Source organism: Bubalus kerabau, chromosome 17, assembly GCF_029407905.1.
Source record: "Bubalus kerabau isolate K-KA32 ecotype Philippines breed swamp buffalo chromosome 17, PCC_UOA_SB_1v2, whole genome shotgun sequence".
NCBI classification, from domain to species: domain Eukaryota; kingdom Metazoa; phylum Chordata; class Mammalia; order Artiodactyla; family Bovidae; genus Bubalus; species Bubalus kerabau.
In genome coordinates, this window is record NC_073640.1 from 47,114,093 (window position 1) to 47,134,910 (window position 20,818).

Consider the following 20,818-nt stretch of genomic DNA (forward strand, 5'->3'; position numbering starts at 1 on the left):
TAGCTTGAGAGAGAAGGGCAGGCCTCTCCATAGTGCGGGTCACTGATCCTGGGGGCAAGGCGGCACTTCTCAGAGAGGCTGGTGTCGGGAGCAGAGGTGATGGAGAGGAGCCCGGCTGAGTGTCCCGGCAAAACCCCTCGCCAGGCCTCAGGCTGCCTGGGGTCAGGTTCCTCACAAACCGCCTGGGGTCAGAGCCAAAGGAATTCCCTTGGTCCTCCTCCTCTGGGAGGCCTGCACCCATCATCACTACCCTGAAGACAGGGGAGCCAGGACCAGGCCACCAGACAGGCTGAGGCAGCCATCATCCTGTGACCCAGCTGTGTGTACAGGGTCGGGAGCAGGGGCTGTGAAAACACCCCACACACCCCACACACGCACCACACCACACACGCCATAGCACACAGCACACACACGTCAGTTCCCACACCAGGAAGTGCCATGTGCAGAGCCTCAGCCCCAGACACAGCTCCCTCCTCCCTACAAACCCCAGGCCAGCCACACTCTCTCACGTTCAAGCCAGAGGTCTCAGCCAGGGGTGGGAGCAGAACACGGCCAGGCTGCTGAGGTCCTAGAAGGGGTCCCCCAACCTGGCCCAGAGTCGCTCATCCTCCATCCGTGCTGAAGCTTCCCCAGGGTGCCAATTTCCCACCTGCTCAGAGGACCCCAGACAGCCCGGGGGCCAAAACTGCCATCAGCTGAGCTGGATTCTGACGGAAATGACAGGAAACACTCTCACATCAAAAAAACCACCAGACTTGTACAAGCAAAAATGCCAAATAAAAACAAAATAGAAGCTACTGCATTCCCTTCCCCACAACGGCCCGAGGTGAGGAACAGCCTGAGCCCCCAGCTCCCGCGGGCCCCTCACATCTGAAGCCTTGATGACAGGACAGGCTGTTTACACAGGAAGCAGCAAATGTGAAGACGGGGGTGCTGTTTCCCTGGGCGACTTCGGATTGCAGTATCTGCCAGCAGGATTTTCAAAAGCCATCAGAGAGAGACTCAGAAGGAAGCTGAGGAGCTGAAGGTCAAACGTTCAGGCTGGTGGGTTTTGATCGAAAAGGCCAGGTATTCCCGCCAGCCTCGCTCCCGCCCTATTGATCAGGAGTGTCTGATCAGCTCTGCACATCAGACTCGGCCGCTCCCCACTCCAGCCCCAGACAGCCCACCCCTTCCACTGCCCTATTCCCGACATGCCGCCTTCTCTCCCGAAGGCTTGGGACATGCGGACTAGTAGAAGGTCACACCAGAGCACAGGGAGGGGAAGGCTGGATGGGATAGGCACGGAGGGGAGCCAGGTCTGCCAGAGACAAGGGGCTAGCTCTCTGCTGCAGAGCCAGAATGCCCCTGAGGACCGGCCTGCTCCATCTGGCCTGCCCAGACCACCTGAAGCCTTTCCAACAGGGAGATGCACCCTGCAGACCCATCTGTACCCTCCAAAATCCGTACCACACAGTCAATTGCCCTGGCAAAGCAGGGACAGATTAGAGAAGAACTTTTAACAGCAGTTCTGAAACGCAGCCATGGTCAAAGTGCAGAAGATGATTCCTGTATTACTGAAGACTATGCTCTAGAACAGGCAACCGCTAATGGCTGCTCCCTGACCAGTAAGGTCTGGAGTTTTAAACCCTCATATTAGGACGTCCCTGGTGGTCCAGTGGTTAAGACTCGGCACTTTCACTTCAGGGGACAAGAGTTAGATCCCTAGTTGGGGAACTAGATTCCACATGTCATGCCAAGCGGCCAAAACCAAACCCCCCAAATGCCATTTGGCTGTGGGGAGGCAGGGTGAGACCTGCTCAGCTGTTTGGAGGATCCCCAGGGAAGAAGCCACGCCCTGGAGGATGTCCACTCTACCCCGTGGACAGGCACTCCCTGACTTCTGGCAAGAGTCAGCCCTGTGTAAGCAGCATCAGTGGTCAGAAGTGGTGACACCCTCAGAGCCCCGCCACACCTCCTGATGGAAACTCACTGCTGTCCACACCCACGTCTCATGGGGCTGCATCTCTGACGCTATGGGCGTCTCAGCACACCTGGGGCCAGGAGGCAGGGCCATAGGGAGGCTGAAAGGGCGGGCAGGCCAAGGCCACGGGGGCCGCCCAGGCACAGGGGCCCCGGACATGCCACTGGCAGGAAGGGCTGAGGCTACAGCTCTGTGATCACCTCAGGGTGCAGGGAGGACTCTAGGAGAATCTTCTCACCCAGACCAGATCTAAACTCTCACCAGGAAACTCCTGCAGTCACCAGGGCTTTGTGACAAGCCACCCTGACCCACAGGGGAGTAAAAAACCATGTATCATGCTCACAGACCCTGACGGTCAGGGCTCGGGACAGACTCAAGAGGGCTGAGGCTCCAGCGGGTGGTGCTGGCTGGCAGCCGGGCTCTGGGCCCTCCACACAGGTGAGTCTGGGTTCCTCACCATGTGTCAGCTGGGCTCGAGGAGCAAGAGCCTGGTGGAAACTACAGCATAATTTACAGTCTAGCCTCAGAAGTCACAGGCTTCCCTGGTGGCTCAGATGGTAAAGAATCCGCCTGCCACGCAGAAGACTTGGGTTCAATTCCTGGGTTGGGTAGATCCCCTGGAGAAGGGAATGGCTACCCACTCCAGTACTCTCGCCTGGGAAATCCCATGGACAGAGGAGTCTGGAGGGCTACAGTCCATGGGGTCACAAAAAGTCAGATACAACTGAGCGACTAACACTCACTTCACTCAGAAGTCACACAGTGACCCAGGCACGTTTATGCATTGAGGCTGTGACCCAGGTCCTGACCGAGTCAGGCAGGAGGGACACGATTCCAACTCTCCATAGGGAATGGCCGTAAATACTGTGGACATTACCAGCTGCCTGTCCCCAGCACCCTCGCTGCCTCACTCCAGTGTCACAGCGCAGTGACCGTCCCACAGTGTAACCATGCACAGTGACTAACGGACTAAAGCCCTGGTGCTGCCTCGTGAGTGGCATCATGGCTGTTCCACAGATAAGGCATCGGAGGCTCCGACAGTGGTCCGACCCGCTTCCCGGAGAAGCCCACTGAGGTTGGGGGGCCCTGCCCTGGCCCTCTGCACAGATGCCTCGTCATTCAAACCAGCCACAGACCCGCCAGCCTACCTGGCAATGAGCGTTGGGATCACGAGGCAGCCAAGGCTGCAATTTGTACATTAGCCCAGAATAAGCACTCTCCTGGCAGAAATGACATGCTAGAAGGTGGAGAGCATCTAGCGGAATCCTCTGATCGCCTCAAGCATACCCAGTTAAGTACAGCCTCCGCCTCAGCACCTTGGAGCCAGCAGGAATGGCTCCTGGGAGCAGTGGATGTGGCCAAGGGTCCTGACGCTGGCAGACACCCCAGATGATGAGTGTGGCAGCCTCTCAGCCTCACCCAGGCCTCTGGCCCCAAGCTTGTCACACAGCATAGCCCCAGAGCATGACCCTGTCTCCCAGCTGAGCCACTGGAGCCAGGGCCTACATCCTCAGCCCCTCATGGCTTAGCCCAGTGAAGACAGTCTGCAGCTCCGGCTCTGACGCTCCTTCCCATCCAAGGGCACAGGGCTCCGGCCCAGAGCAGACTGTTAGTACGCTTGCCCACTAACCCTTGCCCCTTGCTAACCCTCCCCCGCTGCCACTCACAGGCCAGGCCCTGCCCCCGCCCCCAGCCAGCCAGCCAGTGGTCAGCAGGCACGGTCGCAGCCCCAGACTGCTCCTTACTTTCCCATCCAGGTGGCATGGCTGGGAGGAAGCCTGGGCACAAACAGAGTCGACGTCCCGGTGTCCACGTTGATCACGCCGTAGCAGCCCGGCTCGGTGACACCAAATGCCCAGTGAAAGAAGGACTCCTGTGGGAACAAGGACACAGGTCACCCAGTCGGCAGGACGGAAACTTAAAGCACAAGGAGAGAGGTGGAGAGTCTGACCGAGCGCCGTCCTTCCCACACCCCAGAGAGTCGGCTTGGGCTCACCGGCTCTTAAAGTCTGACCCCAGGCTCACACCGCCCTGCATCTCAGCACTGTGCCCCCTCCAACCAACTGCCATCTTCTCCTTCCTCCTGGCTGGCTGCCCAGACCCTGCTTCATGCCTGTGTCCCAGCCCCACCCGCCACCCCCACCTCCCCTGCCACATCCCTCAGGTCCCAGACGGGACAGGTTAAGACACAGGTGCCCATGAGCATCACAGATCTGACAACGCCCTACCCACATCCCCCTGTCCCTCCCCACCTCTCTGCCACCCCCACTGCCTGCAGGCAGGCAAGGTGCCACCTTGACTTAAGACGCCCAGGCCAGGCATCTGCTCAGAAGCAGATTCCTCCATTTAAGACTTCTTCCTTCCTTCTCCCGCCCCCGGGGCAGCTGATGACTTCAGTGTTTAGCATTAAACATGGAGCTAAAATATCGTTGTAAAGGTATGAAGTGGAGGAGGCGCCCTTCTAAAATTAATCTTGCATAAAACATCAGTAAAGGAGCCAACAGCTGAATTTAGGAGATTGGTTTTTAAACCACAGACTATGGAAACCTCAAGAAGCATCAGGACGAGGCAGAGAAAACTTATTTAGACCTCCACGTCTCCCGCAACCCGGGGACGACAGGAACGAAGAGGCAGAGGGAAGCCCTCCAGTAGGAGACACTTTCTTTCCGTGGAAGATGCTGCGTGCACCATGGCTCCCAGCAGTGGATCTAGGCCTGTGCCCCGTAGGGTGGACACTGTCCAGCTGCAGAGGCCATGCCTTGCTGCCCACGCTCCATGCTCAGCTCCCTTCCCATTCCTCTGTCTGCTCCCTGACCTGGATGTTCGACAGCCATGTCCTCTAGGCCTTGCCTGGCCCCAGGGAGTTCCCAGTGCGTCAGACCCCTGCTCTGGGAGATTTGGAGTCGGCAGATGGGTTCTCATTAATCCCAGATCCCGCTCTGAGTCTGTTTCCTCATCTGTAAAGTGGGGCCAGCCTAGGACCCCCTGGGTGAGCCTCTGATGACTGTCCTTGTTCCTGTCTCTGGGAACTGAGTGATGCCAGAGGCCATCACGTCCAGGCTGGCTTTCTACAGCTTGGCCACCCGCCGCCATCCCCCAGGGCTCTAGAACCTTGCGGAGCCCCTGGATCACTTCCCAGGGGAGGAAACCAAACCCAAGAGGTCAGCACTGGCAAAGCTGGGATGAATGCCAGGGCGCTGGACTCCTGCTCAGACTCTGCTCCCATGCCTCCTCCTCCCAGGACCTCTGCAGTGCCAGTCCATTCTCCTTGCTGTGGCAAAATCTGGTCGCAGGAACTCAGCCCTCCCCATCAGCACCTCTCCTGGCCCAGGGAAGGCTGCCCAGCCCACCCTCTGGGTCTAATCCTGTGGATACCATTCCCCCACCTAGAATACCCATCCCCAGCTCCACCCGTCAGAATGCACGCTGGCCTTCAGGATCCACACCCAATACTGCCTCCTCCAGGAAGCCTTGCCTGCTTGCTCCCCAGGAACATCATCCCTCTGTGCTCTGATCTGAGAGAGCTGAGGCTAACTGGTGACGGCTCTGCCCTCCGGAGTGGGGCCCCCTGGGGACCTCAGCCTTGGCCTGCCTTCAGAGAACCTCCTCCAGGTCCCTCAGGAGCGCAGAGTTGCCCAGACCCACCGGGCCTGATGCTGGAGGAGGGCACACGGCCCACTGGAGGCCCAGTGCACACCCAGCGAGGCGGGAAGCTGCCGGCAGGGCTCACCTGGCGGAAGAGCACCCCGGTGTCGGTGCAGTAGCGCTGAGTCTCCTCGCCGCCCTGCAGCACCACCGCGGAGCCTGCCTGCACCGCCGGGTTCTTCCGCAGCCGCTCACACAGGCGCTGCCTGTTCAGCGCGAAGAGTGCCAGCGGCACCTTCAGGGTTTCGTTCCCCAGCCAAAATAAGGGTCTGCAAAGACACGAGCAGGCTTCTATTAGCACCGCCAGGCACGTGTCCTATGCACAGTCTGGGGCGGCCGCAGGGCCCAGCCTGGCACCAGACCCCCACTAGAACGTGGCAAGCAGATCCAAGCTCGATCTGCGTGTGACCCAGGAACAGCTCCTCGCGGGGCTGCCAGTAGACCACAGGGGCTGTCAACCACACCCTCCCCTCCTGGCCCTGAGCGTCAGACAAGTGGGATGAGGGGCAGCTGGGTCTGTTTAACCAGTAGACAGATGAGCCCACGGTTGGAAACTCTATAACGATGCCCAGACACATCCCCTACCCTCCAGTTCCTGCCCTCAAGGAGCTTCTCATCCATGTGAGATCTGGCCCAGACAACACTGGATCCCTGCCCACGTGTCTGCAGGCTGCATCTTCTCTGTAGGTCACAGACCCGGCAGCCCAGGCTGTTCCTCACCTGAGCTGGGACACCCTCCTGTCCTCAACACACACACACACACACCCACACGGCACTCAGCACAAGACACACACACACACACACACACACACAGCACTCAGCACCAGGCACTGAGCGAGCCAGGCCTATATGTGCCAAATGACTGAGGGGGAACCATGACAAGAGGGACCTGGAAGTTGCAGCCTTTGGGCTGAGGTTTCCCCTCCACCTGGGCGTGGCCTGTGCTACCCCTCCTGTTTCTCCCCACCCCCCCAACCCCCTGAGTTGCTCCAGCATCAGTTTTCCCCTCTGGGGACCATTGTCAGCATTCAGATGTACAGGAACCTCACCCATCTTTAAAATAAATAAGTTAAAAATACAGCCCTTGACCCCTACACCCACCAGCATCTACTTCTCTCTCTGTGCAATAAAATCCTCTGTGGAGTCATCCAGCCGTTCCCCATGTCCTGGCTGCCCCAGCACACTTAGAACCCCATGCAGACTTCCTCCCAGCCACAAGGTGCTGAGGCGGGCCACACAGGCATCATACTCTTCCCTAAAGCCCAAGAACACTCCCACCTGGGACCTTCCTGTTCCCCGTAAGGAACACCCTCTCCCAGTGCCGACCAGGTTCATGTTCTTGCTTCATCCAGGCCTCTGCAGAAAAACCCCCTCTTCCCCGAAGCTTTTCCAACAACCCCACCCAAACCTATCCTCTTCCCACCTCTCTAGAGCACGCATCACTGTCTAATAGTATATGTTTACTTGCTCGTTGTCTCCCCAGGTAAAATGTAAGCTCCATGAGGGTGGGGACCGCCTCCTTCCAGGCCCCTAAAACAGTGCTGCATGCATACTAAGTCACTTCAGTTGTGTCCAACTCTTTGCGACCCCGTGGACCGTAGCCCACCAAGCTCCTCTGTCCACGGGATTCTCCAGGCAAGAATACTGGAGTAGGGTTGCCATGCCCTCCTCCAGGGGATCTTCCACACCCAGGGGTCGAGCCCAGGTCTGTTACATCTCCTGCACTGGCAGGTGGGTTCTTTATCACTGGCGTCGCCTGGGAAGCCCAAAACAGCAGTGCATGAATGACTAAATGGAGGAAGGGCAGTCCCAGTGAGTGGGCTGGCGGCCAGCAAGGTTGGGGCCAGGGGGCAGGAGTTAGGCAGGGGCGTGTGACCTGTGCGGGGGGAGGCCCTGCAGGCTCTCTGGCCAGCGGAGGTCCAGGAGGGCAGGGACAGCCCAGAGAGAGGGGGCGCTGCCTGGGCTGCAGTGAGAGATGGTGCTCACAGGTGAGGTCCGCCTCCGTCTGCTAGAACAGAAACCCCACGATCCCTGAGAGCTGGGTCTGCTCTGGTCCGTGCCGCCCTGCATCAAGCTCTGTGCTGGGCATGTGGCAAGTGCTCAATAAAGATCTGCTGAGTGAGCAACTGTCACAGCGTGGGGCCACCCACACAGCTGTGCAAAGCTGCCGCATCAGCCCCAGAGGGGAAGGAAGCCCCACCCTTGGACCAGCCTGGCCAGGAAGGGTAGGGAGGTCCTGCCCACCCCAACGTGCTGACGGGACTAGAGCCTGAGGGTGGACACAAGGGGCCAGGGCTTCCTCTCAGCCAGGCCACTTGCCTGCCATGCTCAGCACCCGGATGAAAGGAAGGGGTGACGGCTCACAAACAGGCCAGCATCCCAGCTTCAGTCAGGAACTGAAAGTGCAGCCGCCAGCACCCCTGCACAGAGTCCTTGTGTTCCCCCATTCTTTCCCCTCACTCAGCAAAGCCAGGGTGGGCTCAGCAAAGAGCCTCATCTTTTTGGACTCCTGACAGCACAGAAGGGGCAGCACCGCTGCAGACACCCCGGCCAAAGCTGCCTAGACCCATGCAGACTCAACAGCACCAGTGCCTAAAAATGCCCAGCCTCAGCCCCCAGCCTGCAGAGCCCACCCACCTAAGCTCCCTCTGCCCACGGACCCCACCCCCCTCACCTCCCTCCTTAAACACACCAGGTACCAGCTCCTGGGGTGGCTCAGTGGTAAAGAATCCGCCTGTGATACAGAAGATGTGAGCTCGATCCCTGGGTTGGGAAGCTGCCCTGGAGAAGGAAAATGGCAACCCACTCCAGTATTCTTGCCTGGAAAATCCCAAGGATGGAATAGCCTGGTGGGCTACAGTCCATGGGGTCGCAAAAGAGTTGGACATGACTTAGCAACTAAACAACAACAAAACCAGCTGACACCGCATCCCTGGATCCCTGGAACCTGGAAGGCTCTCAGAAGGGCTAGGCGTCATCTGATCTGGGCTTCCTTGGTGGCTCAAACGGTAAAGAATCCGCCCACAATGCGGGAGATCTGGGTTTGATCCCTGGGTTGGGAAGATCCCCCTGGAGAATGGAACGGCTACCCACTCCAGTATTCTGGCCTGGAGAATTCCATGGACGGAGGAGCCTGGAAGGCTACAGTCTGTGGGGTCGAAAAGAGTTGGACGCAAGTGAACAACTTTCACTTCATCTTATCCAGAACTTTCTTAGAGACCTAAACTCCTCAGGGCACCTGGACAGGAGTTTTCTGGCCCAAGGGCCGAGCAGTGCAGGTCAAGACAGGAAACTCGACAAGCTACCCTCCCTGGGAGCATGAGCTGCTGCTGCAAAGGAAATCGACAATACTACCTAATCCTGCATGGGCTCAGCCAGAACAGAGAAAGGCAGCCTGGCCAGAGCCCCCAGGCAGGCCGACGACTGCAGTCATTTATTAGTGCAGGGCACCCCGGAATCCAGGGGTATAGAGACATGCCCTTTGATTTCTCAAGGCATAAACCAACCCTCAGAGAGAATCTTGGGCTCAGAGCCATCACAGGTGGCTTCTCCCTGCAAGTTCAGCAAAAGCAGCACTAATAAAACATCCCCACCTGGTTTCTGCTGGAGCTTTTGCTAACTGGCATCTGGAATTTAAAAGGCAAAAGCCAGGTCATCTCCAAGTCCAAGTGTAAATAAGGCACACTTTACTGCAGGCAGCCAAGGGCAGGGGCAACGCCCGGGGAGATAGTAGGGGCTGGCAGATAAAGACTCCAGGGTATCAAAGAGACCCACAGAACAAGCTCTAGCCCTCATGGGCCAGCCCACCCCCTGTCAACAGCCAGAGCCCAGGAAACAGCCAGTGACCTGCCCCCAGGGAAGGTGTGACACTGATCCCCAGGAAAACTTCTCCTGTCCCCCAATTCAGTACCGAGCCACCTCTCCTTTCCCTCAATGGCTACCTGCTGGGTTCTCACCCCAGGGATTAACGCACAGAGTTTAGGGACTCCATCTACTTGAATGGGGAAAAAAAGTTATACCTTTATTTTCTCTAACCTCTCTTTCAAATTAACATTTTCTTCAGTTATTAACATCAGCAAAAACCACAACAGTATCAGCAGTGCATGAATCTATCAACAGAAATCAGTATTTTCATGTCACCTTATTGATGTCACCATATCTCAAGATTACCACTTTTACTCAGCACTACTTCAACATTAAGGTTAGACCTGCTGCTTTTACTATTTAAGGTGTTAATAAAGAAGCATATATTATTATACCACAAATTTGTTTCCTAACATCTTAGTAACTGTGTTCCTATATAATTGGTTCTCCTTGTGAAGTGAAGTGAAGTCGCTCAGTCGTGCCCGACTCTTTGTGACCCCATGGACAGTAGCCTGCACCAAGCTCCTCCATCCATAGGATTTTCAAGGCACGAGTACTGAGTGGGTTGCCATTTCCTTCTCCAGGGAATCTTCCCAACCCAGGGATCGAACCCAGGTCTCTCGCATTGTAGACAGACGCTTTACCGTCTGAGCCACCAGGGAAGTCCTCATTTGTAATTTATTTCATCATGTTGTCGTTGCTTAGCCGCTCAGTCGTGTCCGACTCTTTGCAACCCCATGGACGATAGCATGCCAGGCTCCTATGTCCATGGGATTTCCCAGGCAAGAATACTGGCGTAGATTGCCATTTCCTTCTCCAGGGGACCTTCCCGACCCAGGAATTGAACCTGCATCTTCTGCATTGGCAGGTGGATTCTTTATCACTGAGCCACCTGGGAATCATGCTGGGAGGGATAAAAAGGTCTCATGGATGCCCATGGGGTCCATAGCATGGATGAGGACAACATCCTTGCCCTGTGATGTGACACCACTTCTGAATGGGGCCATGCTGCTAAGCTCCCAGCAAGAGAGGCCAGCCAAGGACAGGCCTAATTCCTCAGCCACAGCCTCCGGCTCAGGCCAGGCACTGAACCCTCTGGCTGACTGACAGCAAGGCCAGCCATCTCACCCTGGCTGAAGGGGCCTCCCAGCAGCTGGCCGGCATCTCCCACCCTGCCTACCCTTCTCCTGAGGAGGGTCAGCAGGGCTAAGCACACCCAGGGACCTGTGTGGAGGCAGACCAGGCCTCAGACAGGGCCTGGGAGAGCAAACGGGTCCTCATTGGTCAGTCTGCCTCCCACAGACCCACCCCTCACCCCAGCCCCCAAGGTCAGCCCATTGTCTCTTCTCCAAGAGCACAAGGTTCATATCAGGGTGGAGACAGGCTCTGATTCAGAATCTAACTCCTCCAGATACTTGCTCTCCAGAAATGCTGACTCCAGTGTGACCTATGAACCCACAGGGACACATCCAGGACAGCTCACCTGCTGCAGCTCGCTGGGCAAAAGCCTTCTGGGCAGCAGCCCCTCCACCCCGAGTGTCACTCACAGAGTTAAAGATATTCCTTCATCCTGTTCAGAGTTCTGTCCCCACTCCCACCCATAGCTCCCTTCCTCAATTTCTGAAGGCTCCATGGAACGCAGGATGGCATGCTGGACCAATATAGAGAAATCATTAGGTACCATGTCACCCAGAACCAATCACAAGGCGGCCACGGGGCCCTAGAGACACACACTGAAGTAGTCCCTGGGCTTAAGGATGCCAGCAGAGGCATGAAGGGAAGCAGCCCCTCACCTGACCACTATGGGCAGGCATGCAGATGCAGAAAAGCATCCTGCCAGCAGGGAAAAACTGGGATTCTCTGAAGTTCTGAGAAGGAAGCTTTGACTGGAGGTCCAAATCGGGGAGGCGGTGGGGGGAAGGAGGTCAGGAAAGGCTTCTAGGAGGTACCACCTGAGCTGAGCCTGCAAGTATGAGAATATGTGAGAGGATGAGGGCGGTCCAGGGCCAGCCAGTGAGTGGGCAGAGGGAGGAGGAGAAAGAAAAAAGCCACAAAGGGTATCGATACAGCAGCTCTGGCTACAGCCCAGCAGTTTCACCTCTGTCCATGCAAAGCAATCTTGAAGTCCTTGCCCAGGCTGGTAGGACAAAGCAGGATCAACCCTGAAACACTCCTCAGAGTAGCAGTTCAAGTTTCCAGTTGAACCTGAGATGCTAGCTTAGGGCTTCCACTGCTCCCCAAATCACATGGAGCACAAACAAGCACCTCGGCCTCCTGGCCTCCCGGGGCCCAGGATCTGGAAGGACTCTTGTTGTTTAGTCGCTAAGTCGTGCCCAATTCTTTGAGACCCCATGGACTGTAGCCCACCAGGCTCCATGGGATTTCCCAGGTAAGAATACTGGAGTGGGTTGCTATTTCCTTCTCCAGGAGATCTTCCCAATGCAGGGAGCAAATCCACATCTCCTGCATTGGCAGGTGGATTCTTTACCACTGAGCCACCAGGGAAGCTCCATGTTCAGGGAGGACTCTATAGGCAACCAAATTCAACTCCTGGGAGCCTGTGGCTATGACTCGGTGGCACGGTGCCTCATTATGCCTGATGCTCTGATATGCCCTGAGTATGTCTGGGGACCTTGAAGAACTATAATGACAGCAGTAAAGCCATTCTTCAAGGTCCCCAGACATACTAGGGCACAGCTTTGCTGGAAACACACTCAAAGCCTCTTCCACCTAAGGAAGTTGCTGGGTTCCAAGTGTCCAGCAGGGCAACCAATACCAGCCTGGGGTGGTTCTTGCCAAGGAGGGCCTGTCAAGCTCTGGAAGCTACCTCTCAGGTCTCCCTGCCAATTACACACTTCTCCAAGACCTCTGTCAGTCAGTTTTTACTGCACATGGCCCAGAGAATCAGCTTTGCTATAAAGGCCTTCCCTCCAGGATTCAGCCAGCTTTAGGCTCATGCCCATCCAATCACCAGCCTGGCTAATTATACCTTTGGTAGCACAGCACGGAGCCCTGAACCCAAATGTAGCAACTGGAACTCCCTGTGACCACATGGTAGCCCAGATACAGTGGGAATAGAACCACATCTGGGTAGCCCGCACCTACTGCTCACTCTGCTCTTTAAGACAGGGTCACAGGCTGGGTTCAAGGATCTGACCCTGGATTCCGTGACATTCATGTGAGACTTAGCAAGCACAGTTATCTGCCTGAGGGTTACTCAAGGACTAGCACAAATGCCATCCAAGGAGTGAAGCCCACCCACACTCTTCCCTGAGCTCAGAACCCGTGCCCGTTCAAGGCACTCATCAAGACTAGAGGCAGACAGATGGATGACATATACCCAGGTGGCCTGTGAACGCCTAAGGGTAGGCCCAGTACACTTTCTGGAATACAGCAGGGGCCTATTATGTGTTTGATTTGTATGTCCTAAGCTCTCCCAACCTCGGGGGCCAACTAAGGGGGCCATTTTCTGTTGCCATTCTCCCTACCTTCCAAAGAGAGATACCCATTTAGTCCACCAGTTTCCCCATTCTGATCTCAGTTCTGGCCTAGCATCAAGGGCAATGCCTTCGCTCTATCTACCACACCCCTTTCCAGCCCCAGCATCTCCAGGCCCAGGTCTTGCCCTGAACTCACACAGAGCTCAGAAGATAGTTATCTAAAAGGCAGATCTGAGCAGATTAAAACCCTTGGAATGTCCCAGTCCCTTAGGACAAAGTCTAGAAAAGCCAGCTAGGACACCATGCCCTCCAGCACAGGGACACACGCCATTGTCTCCTGTCCCTGGAACACTCTCAACCTTTGTTGGGAATGTTCCTTCATCTGGGACACTCCCCAATGCTTCAGTGGGCCCATCTGTCCACACTTCCTTCCACCAAGAACACTCACCATTCTTCTATTGGGCAGAATTTATGAGGCATGTGTGCAAGGCAAATGAGGCCCAGGGGTGAAGGAGACAAAGGCCCTGATCTCACACTCTAAAAGGAGAGAAGACAAGAACAGGTTCGTTGGGTTTTTTGTTGTTGTTGTTGTTTTGTTTTGTTTTTTAAGGTACTATATTATTTACCAAGTGGTGCTAAGAGTGGAGAAGGCAATGGCACCCCACCTCTTGCCTGGAAAACCCCATGGATGGAGGAGCCTGGTGGGCTGTAGTCCATGGGGCCTCCAAGAGTCCTACACGACTGAGCGACTTCACTTTCACTTTTCACTTGCATGCACTGGAGAAGGAAATGGCAACCCACTCCAGTGTTCTTGCCTGGAGAATCCCAGGGATGGGGGAGCCTGGTGGGCTGCCGTCTATGGGGTCACACAGAGTCGGACACGACTGAAGTGACTTAGCAGCAGCAGCTAAGAGTGGGAAAGGTACTTCGAGAAGGCTTCTCTGAGGAGGTCCCATCTGGGCCCTGAAGGAAGAGTGGAATTGCCTAGCTAGGGGAGAGGATTCCAAGGCCCTCTCAAATGCTGCCTCTTCCCCGGATCCCCAGGTCCCCAGCACCCTGGCAACGCGGCCTTCCCATCGGAGTTCCGTGACTGAACGCGAGCGTGGATCCGAGACCCAACTCGGCCGTACAGTGGGGACAACACACACGCGGGCGGGGCCTGAGCGCCACGGCGGCCCTGAAGGCAATGGGCAGCGGCCAGGGAGGGGACTCGCAGCCAGACGCCCAGCGCTCGGAGGACCGACCCGCGCGAAGAAGCGCGCTGCCCACGGCCACACTGCACGCCCTGCGGGTACGCGGCCTGGCAGCGCGGGGCTCTCACCCGCTGTCCAATCGGCAGGCCCAAGGCCCCCGCTCCGCGCCGCCGGCCAAGGGCCAGGGACAGCGGCAGCACTCACCCGGTGGCCGCCGCCATGCTTCCCCAGCTCCAGCGTCACGTGAAATGGGGCGTCAGCTGAGCCCGACCAGGTCCCATTTCGGGGGGCGGGGCCAGGGCGGGGCTTGACGGGCGGGGCCGAGAGCCCCTGTCCAGTCCCCTCCGGCGAAGCGCTCCCTCCCGACCCGGAGGGGCGGAGCCCTGGAGGAGGTGGAGAATCTGTCTGGTCGCCCGCAGGCGACGGGTGCGGCTGGGGTGCGGACAGAGGCCTTTTCAGAGCAGAAGCGAACGTACCCAAGGCAGTGAATACCTTGATTCTGCCCTTGACTCGACGTCTCAGCCTGCCCAGGGGGAAAGACACCTTGAGAGAGGAGCTTCTGACCCAGTCTAGTAACGGGCAGAGGTGACAGTGGTTGGCTTAAGAAGGGAAATGGCTTGAGCAAAGGCCAGGGCAATTGAAGTAACCAGAAGTTCAGTGTCCAAGAAAGAGGGGAGGTGCAGCCTCAGAGGTGAGCAAGGGTCAGATCTTGCACTGCCTTGAAAACGGGGCTAGGGAGTTAGATCTGTTGGGACCTTTCTAAGCTCACTCAACTGCATGGTGGAGAAGAACCTGAAGGCAGAGCGGCCAGTGAGGAGGGATAGGGAGAAGTAGCCACAGGGAGAGCACAGTTCAGGATGGAGAATCTATCAGAGGGTCACCTCCCCCCCCCACACCCCATGCCTTTGCCCTGCTGTGCACTCTTGTTGGGTGCAGGGTCCTCCGGAGAGTTGAGAAGTGGGGCAGGAAGGGGGATGGTGAGTAGATATTCCAAGTGTTGACTAAAGAAGATGTACAGTTGACAGTTACAAGTTAAGTTTTATTTGGGACAAAATGAGGACTGCAGCCCGGGAGGCAGCATCTCAGATAGTTCTGAGAGACTGCTCCAAAGCAGCAGTGGCGGAAGGTCAATATATAAGGTTTTGGTGAAGGGGGCATTCAATACCCTGAAGCATTCATTTTACTAAAGGTTTTTGTTAGTCATGAGGATCTGATGTCACCATGAAGGGACTCAGTGCTTCTCTGAACCTGAGAAGATGCAAGGATTGAGATCATAAAGTCTGTTTCTAAAAACATCCATCTGTCTAAAGACGTATCCCACCAGATTCCCTGGAGCAAGGAGTGCCTCACTCCAACCTGAACTCCCTTAGGGGTTGTTGAAGGTCAACAGCTATGGCAGCGTGGGGTTCAATCTCCATAGAGGTAGATGGCAAATGCCTTTGTCGTTCAGTTGTTGGCAATGCTCTTGTTAAGTGCCAATTTGTAGTTGACACAAGGCAGCTCCCTACGCTGCTGGTACCTTAGAATAATAGTAACACTAACAGATATGGAGCACTTACTGTGCCCCAGTGCTTTGCAAATGTCAGTTCACTGAATACGTGCAGTAGCCCTGTGAGGTGGGCTTTGTCCTTAATACCATTTTACAGATGAGGAAACTGAGGCTCGGAGAGATAAATACCTCACCCAAGTTCACACAGGGGCTGAGTTCATGCAGTAGTGACTTGGGATAACTCACACCTGCTCAGTAAAGGAAGGGGCTAAGGACTGGTGGGAAGGGGTACCCCTTGAGTCCTGCGCCACACAAGGCCATGCAGATGTGGGTGGACAGGAGGAGGGGCCCAGCACATGCCCACAGCCCCTAGCTATCTCACAACTGGAAGTAGCTTCTGTTTGAAGACCTGGCATTTGGGGTGCCTCTTGCTTCTTTGTCAGGACGAGGATGTGGGTCACTGTGGCTGAGCTAAGGAACCACCAGGGACTGTGAGACAGAGAAACAGCTGCTGTTTGCCCCCACAAAGCTGGGAAGAGAGCAGCCGCTTAAATAGGTGGAGAGGGCAAATCAAAGCATAAACAGGGCGGGTGACTTGAAGCGTGCCTGCTTCCAGTCCCAGCGCCACCCCCGGTTTCCTCATCTGTCAGGTGGGAGCTAATGGTTCTTGCCTCATGGGGCTGCTGTTGGACTTCACAAGCAAACATCCAGGCACCTTCGGCCTGTGGCACAACTAAAATGGCCAAAGTCATAAGGAGGACAGCGGCTCCTCCAGACAGTCCTCCCCACCTCCCTGACCCAGATAAAGCCAAGGAGACTTGATGGAAGGAGGGGACCCCCATCCTTCCTCCCGCTTCCCACTTCCTCCAGGCAGGACCCCAGAGAGGATCTATCTGCCCTCTTGTCCATTTCCAGGGAGCTGAGCAGAGATGCAAGCGCCACACCCACTGCCCAGCCCAGCACCCTGAGAATGTGGACTCCCCCACCCTCTTTTCCATTAAGGAGTTTTCTACCTTCAGCTGGAGAAACTTGATTCTCTAATAAGAGACAGTTTTTAAAAACAACAAAGACTGAGCAGAATGAGCTTCTCATGCTCTTTTGTGGAAGGAAAACCTGCCCTGGAGCTAATCACCACCCCTCCACCTTTTCTTTTGACAGAAAATATGTCAGAATTAAGCCAGCTGCCAGCTCTGAGCGTTTATTAATATGAAAAAGAAGTAATTATCCTAAACAGTCACAAAATAATAGGGGGAGGGCACCTACCGACTGAGTGGAGTGCCCTTGTTTGCGGGCAGTGTTGCTGCCCCTAATTCCTGCCCACCCACATCTGTCTGGATGGTGGGCTTGCCCTGCCAGTGAGCCTGACACAGAGGGCTGCTCGCCACTGCTCACCCCTCCCCATCAGAGTCTCTGGCAGGGCTGCCCCCACTCCCACCCCCTCCTTATCAGGGCTCTGGCAGGGGCTCCAAGAGAAGCAGCCCTGGGAATGGGAGAAGATTGCATAGTTACTCATGCAGGGCCGACCCTGAACGCTGCTGGGAGCCAGGAGGCAATTGGGGAAAGACTGATTTCAGAGGGTTGGAGCGAGAGTGTATAAATCAGCAAGGGAGAGCTCCAGCCAGCACTCTCAGGCCTCACGCAGCGTCCCCTCTGAGGTCACAGACCCTTGGCTGAAATAGTCGCCCCTCGTTGTGACCTACAAGTGGCTGAGAGGTGTTTGCGCTAAGCCAGTCCGGTGGCCGGGGCATTGTGACTCTGGAGAAGTGCCCCGCCCCGGCCAGAGCCCACAAAGGAACTTGGTCCCAAGAAACCTTCTCCTTGGGGCTCCCAGGGCTCCCTTTGTCCCTGTGAGAACATGTCCTGCCAGGTTTCCCTGCTCTGCCCACCCTGCTTGACCCAGACACCATGCTCCTGCAGCTCCATGGACACTACTGACAGCTGGCTGCCTGGAGACGGTTGGCCGGAGGTGGCCACCGACCAGACTCTGACTCGGGGCCTCACGGGGGCATCCCTGGAAGAGCCAGGACCTGGGCGCCTTCCGTCTTCTACTACATACTGAGGATGCTGGTCTGCCGGAAGGCTCTGTGTCACCACATTGGATGCTGGCTCTGCCCCTGCTATCAAGCTGTCCCACGTGCAGATCCTGGAGGTCTGGGAGCAGAGGAGGAAGAGGGGCCCCCAGCATTATCCCCATGGAGCCCACCATCTGGGAAGGCCTAGAGCAGGGGTATGTGATGAGTGGGGGTTTACTGAGGGCTTCCGAGCAGAAGAGCAGTGGGGTCTGAGTCCATGTCTGGGGCTGGAGGAGCTGACAAGAGGCTCTGTGCCAGCTGTATGGGAGCACCAGCCGCAGAGGGTGACACCCCACACGGGGTGGCGTGTGAGGTTTCTGTAACTCTTTGCTTTTTCTGACAATGGAAGACGGGGCTCAGAAAACCAGCAGTAAAGAGACTGAACAGAAAGCAGAGAGGGTTGTGAAAAGGGGAGGCGGGGGTGGTATAGTCTAACCCAACCTCTTCCCGAGTGGGGAAGGAAGGCGTGTGATGGAAATGAAATGCCCAGGAGGCCACCTCTCCATCATGGTTCTGGCAGATCCCAGCCCTCAGCCTCTGCAATGTCAGCAGCAGCAGCAGCCGTAGCTCTCCGACTCCGGGGGCCAGCCTGGCCTGCTGCCTCCTCCAGGCCACGCCGCAACTGTCACCTCCATCCCTCAGCCCCAGAGGACCCCCACGCCACCTCACACTCCTCTTGCTCTCGCTGGCCCCGCCCAGCCCACCTGGGTATCCATCTTCCTGCAGAAAAGAGGCAGGCAGCAGCCCCGGGGGCCTTCCCTAGGAAGCCCCGTCACCGGCTCAGATGAAGTGGTCCCCTCTGTGTGCTCTGCCAGGGTCTACGTGGCAATTCAAGATGAGAAATGGAACGGTGCCTTCGGAAAGGCAAATCATTCCAACAGCACCTTAAAAACAGCGGAAGAAACAAGCTCTTTGTGTGTGTGTGTGTGTGTGCGTGTGTGTGTGAAAATGGGGGATATATTGTTTTTCACTGTTTGGAAGACTGTTTTCTCATCTTGAAATCACAAGCTGTTTTCTTCCAGAGAGACTTATAAATACATCCAATTATCAACACTCAATATAGGAAATAAAGTTCTGAAATGGTTTTCTTTCGCGCACGAGGAATGGGCTGGCCGGGTTGTGCAGGTGATAATTACTTTTATTTCTTAGGAGTCATATCGGTGCCTAGTGGCTGGTCTATCCACCTTTTATTGCTTTCACCTTTATTGCATTTGCCATGTTGCGCGAGGCTATTCATTGGTGTAACTTTATTTACCACATTTCAAAATCTTGATAAAATGAACAAAATTCAGAGGTAGGAGTGTTGCGTCCCAGTGCAGGGAAATTGGTTTCTTTCTTTCTTTTTTTTTTTTTTTTTGGGTAAATTGGTTTCTGTGGCTTGTGTCCTGGAGAGAAATCTCCTGGGGGGATGGGTTCTCCCTCTACCCAGCTGCAAGCTACTGAATCCTCTCTGACGTTCACAACTGCCTGTCTCCTGGGTTACTGTCAGGGAGTTGCTTTCAACCCTTCATGAAATCACCCACAGACCATGTCCCCAGCGGCCACCTAGCCTGTCCGCACCACCTGCAAGACTGGAGTGACCTGTGACTGCTCACTCTCCTGACCTGACACCTGTCTACCCTTCCTCCTCAGTGCCTTGTCTCCCCCCGTCCCTCCCACCCTTCCCTTCTGGCAGCCCCTTCCCACTCCCCTCCTGTGACTGCCAAGTCTCCCAGGCTGGCCGGCTGCCTACCTCTTCGCAGTCTCTTCCCTTTTTAAGCTCCATGCTCATCAGGGTTCTTGGTAGCCAAGAGTCCCTGAGTCTGGCCAACTTCAAGTAGAGGAGGATGTGGCAGGGGGATGTCAGGAAACAATATGGAGGAGAGGCAGGTTCAGGAAACAGAAGGGGACCAGATAGGCTGGTAGCTAAGTGCACAGCCAGGCCACACCACACACTGCTGCCCCCAATTTTTACCACTACCCCTATTCTTGGACATCACCCTGGACTATCACAGCATCCTGGCTTCACTCTCTGCACAATCAAAGCTCGTCGAAGGCAAGGTGGCCGCTGATCGAGCCTAAGACTCATGCCCACACTCTGGCCATCTTGTCCCTCTGGATTTCTGCGATGGGGAGGGAACGGTTGAGTGCCTGGCATCTCACTGAGTCCCATTCTCCAAACAGGTGATGGTTAAAATGCTGGGAGATGTACATAAGTCCCGGTGACACACAATACTGCAGGTCCCAATGAGCCGGCAGCTGCCCCCGAATAGTATCTTGAAAAGTTCAACTTGGACAGACTAGTCCTGAATGTTGCAGTTTAAAAGTCTAGAAGGCAGCAATTTTCATATCAACACAACAGTGACTTTCTTGTTTCATGGGTTTTTTTCTTTTTTCAGTTTACATGAGAGGATACATCATTTTTTCATTTCTTCAACTCTAAAGGCCTTAGCTGGTCCTGCCTCTGTAACATTGCCAAGCAAATATCCCCAAGCATGAACAGCCCGTTAGAAATCGTGCAGTGAAGAAAGAAAAGAAGTGCATGTGGACTTCAAAATCAGAAGCCTGGGTCCCAACTTCCCCATTTTGAGACGAAAAGGTGCTTTTGTTTAACAAGGCAATTCCAAGGGGCAAAGGAGGCCATGAACTCTGGGGCCCTTGGGGGACTGTTTGCTGTGCTGTGCTTAGTCGCTAAGTCATGTCTGACTCTTTGCAACCCCATAGACTGTGGCCCGACAGGCTCCTCTGTCCATGGGGATTCTCCAGGCAAGAATACTGGAGTGGGTTGCCATGCCCTCCTTTAGAGAATCTTCCCAACCCAGGGATCGAACCGAGGTCTCCCGCATTATAGGCAGATTCTTTACCATCTGAGCCACTAGGGAAGCCCATGAATACTGGTGTGGGTAGCGTATCCCTTCTCCAGGGGATCTTCCCAACCCAGGAACCAAACCGGGGTCTCCTGCATTGCAGGCAGATTCTTTACCAGCTGAGCTACCAGGGAAGTCTGGGGGACAGTTAGCACTAAACAAATGTGGCAGGGGTCACTTCTGATATTTATTGTGGTGCTTATTATCCAACAGCATGTATATAGAGATTGGGAATGTGGATGCAGAAGTCTAGGTTCCATTCCTGGCTTTCTTAAACTTGCCTCACTGTGTGGCAGTGGGCAAGTT

The 20,818-nt window shown here is 55.6% G+C and overlaps 1 protein-coding gene across 1 annotated transcript in view; it reads right to left on the reverse strand.

The window, feature by feature from the left end:
• The window catches only part of PEPD (peptidase D), a 119,569-nt gene extending 105,163 nt beyond the window's left edge, over window positions 1-14,406 (reverse strand). Inside the window, exons 1-3 of the mRNA XM_055554082.1 lie at window positions 14,310-14,406; window positions 5,694-5,877; window positions 3,709-3,836 (exon numbers count right to left, since the gene is read on the reverse strand). Coding sequence (XP_055410057.1) covers window positions 3,709-3,836; window positions 5,694-5,877; window positions 14,310-14,326 — 329 coding nt within the window. The 5' untranslated portion in view covers window positions 14,327-14,406. The remainder of the gene's footprint in view (window positions 1-3,708; window positions 3,837-5,693; window positions 5,878-14,309) is intronic.
• Between the last annotated feature and the right edge of the window lie 6,412 nt (window positions 14,407-20,818).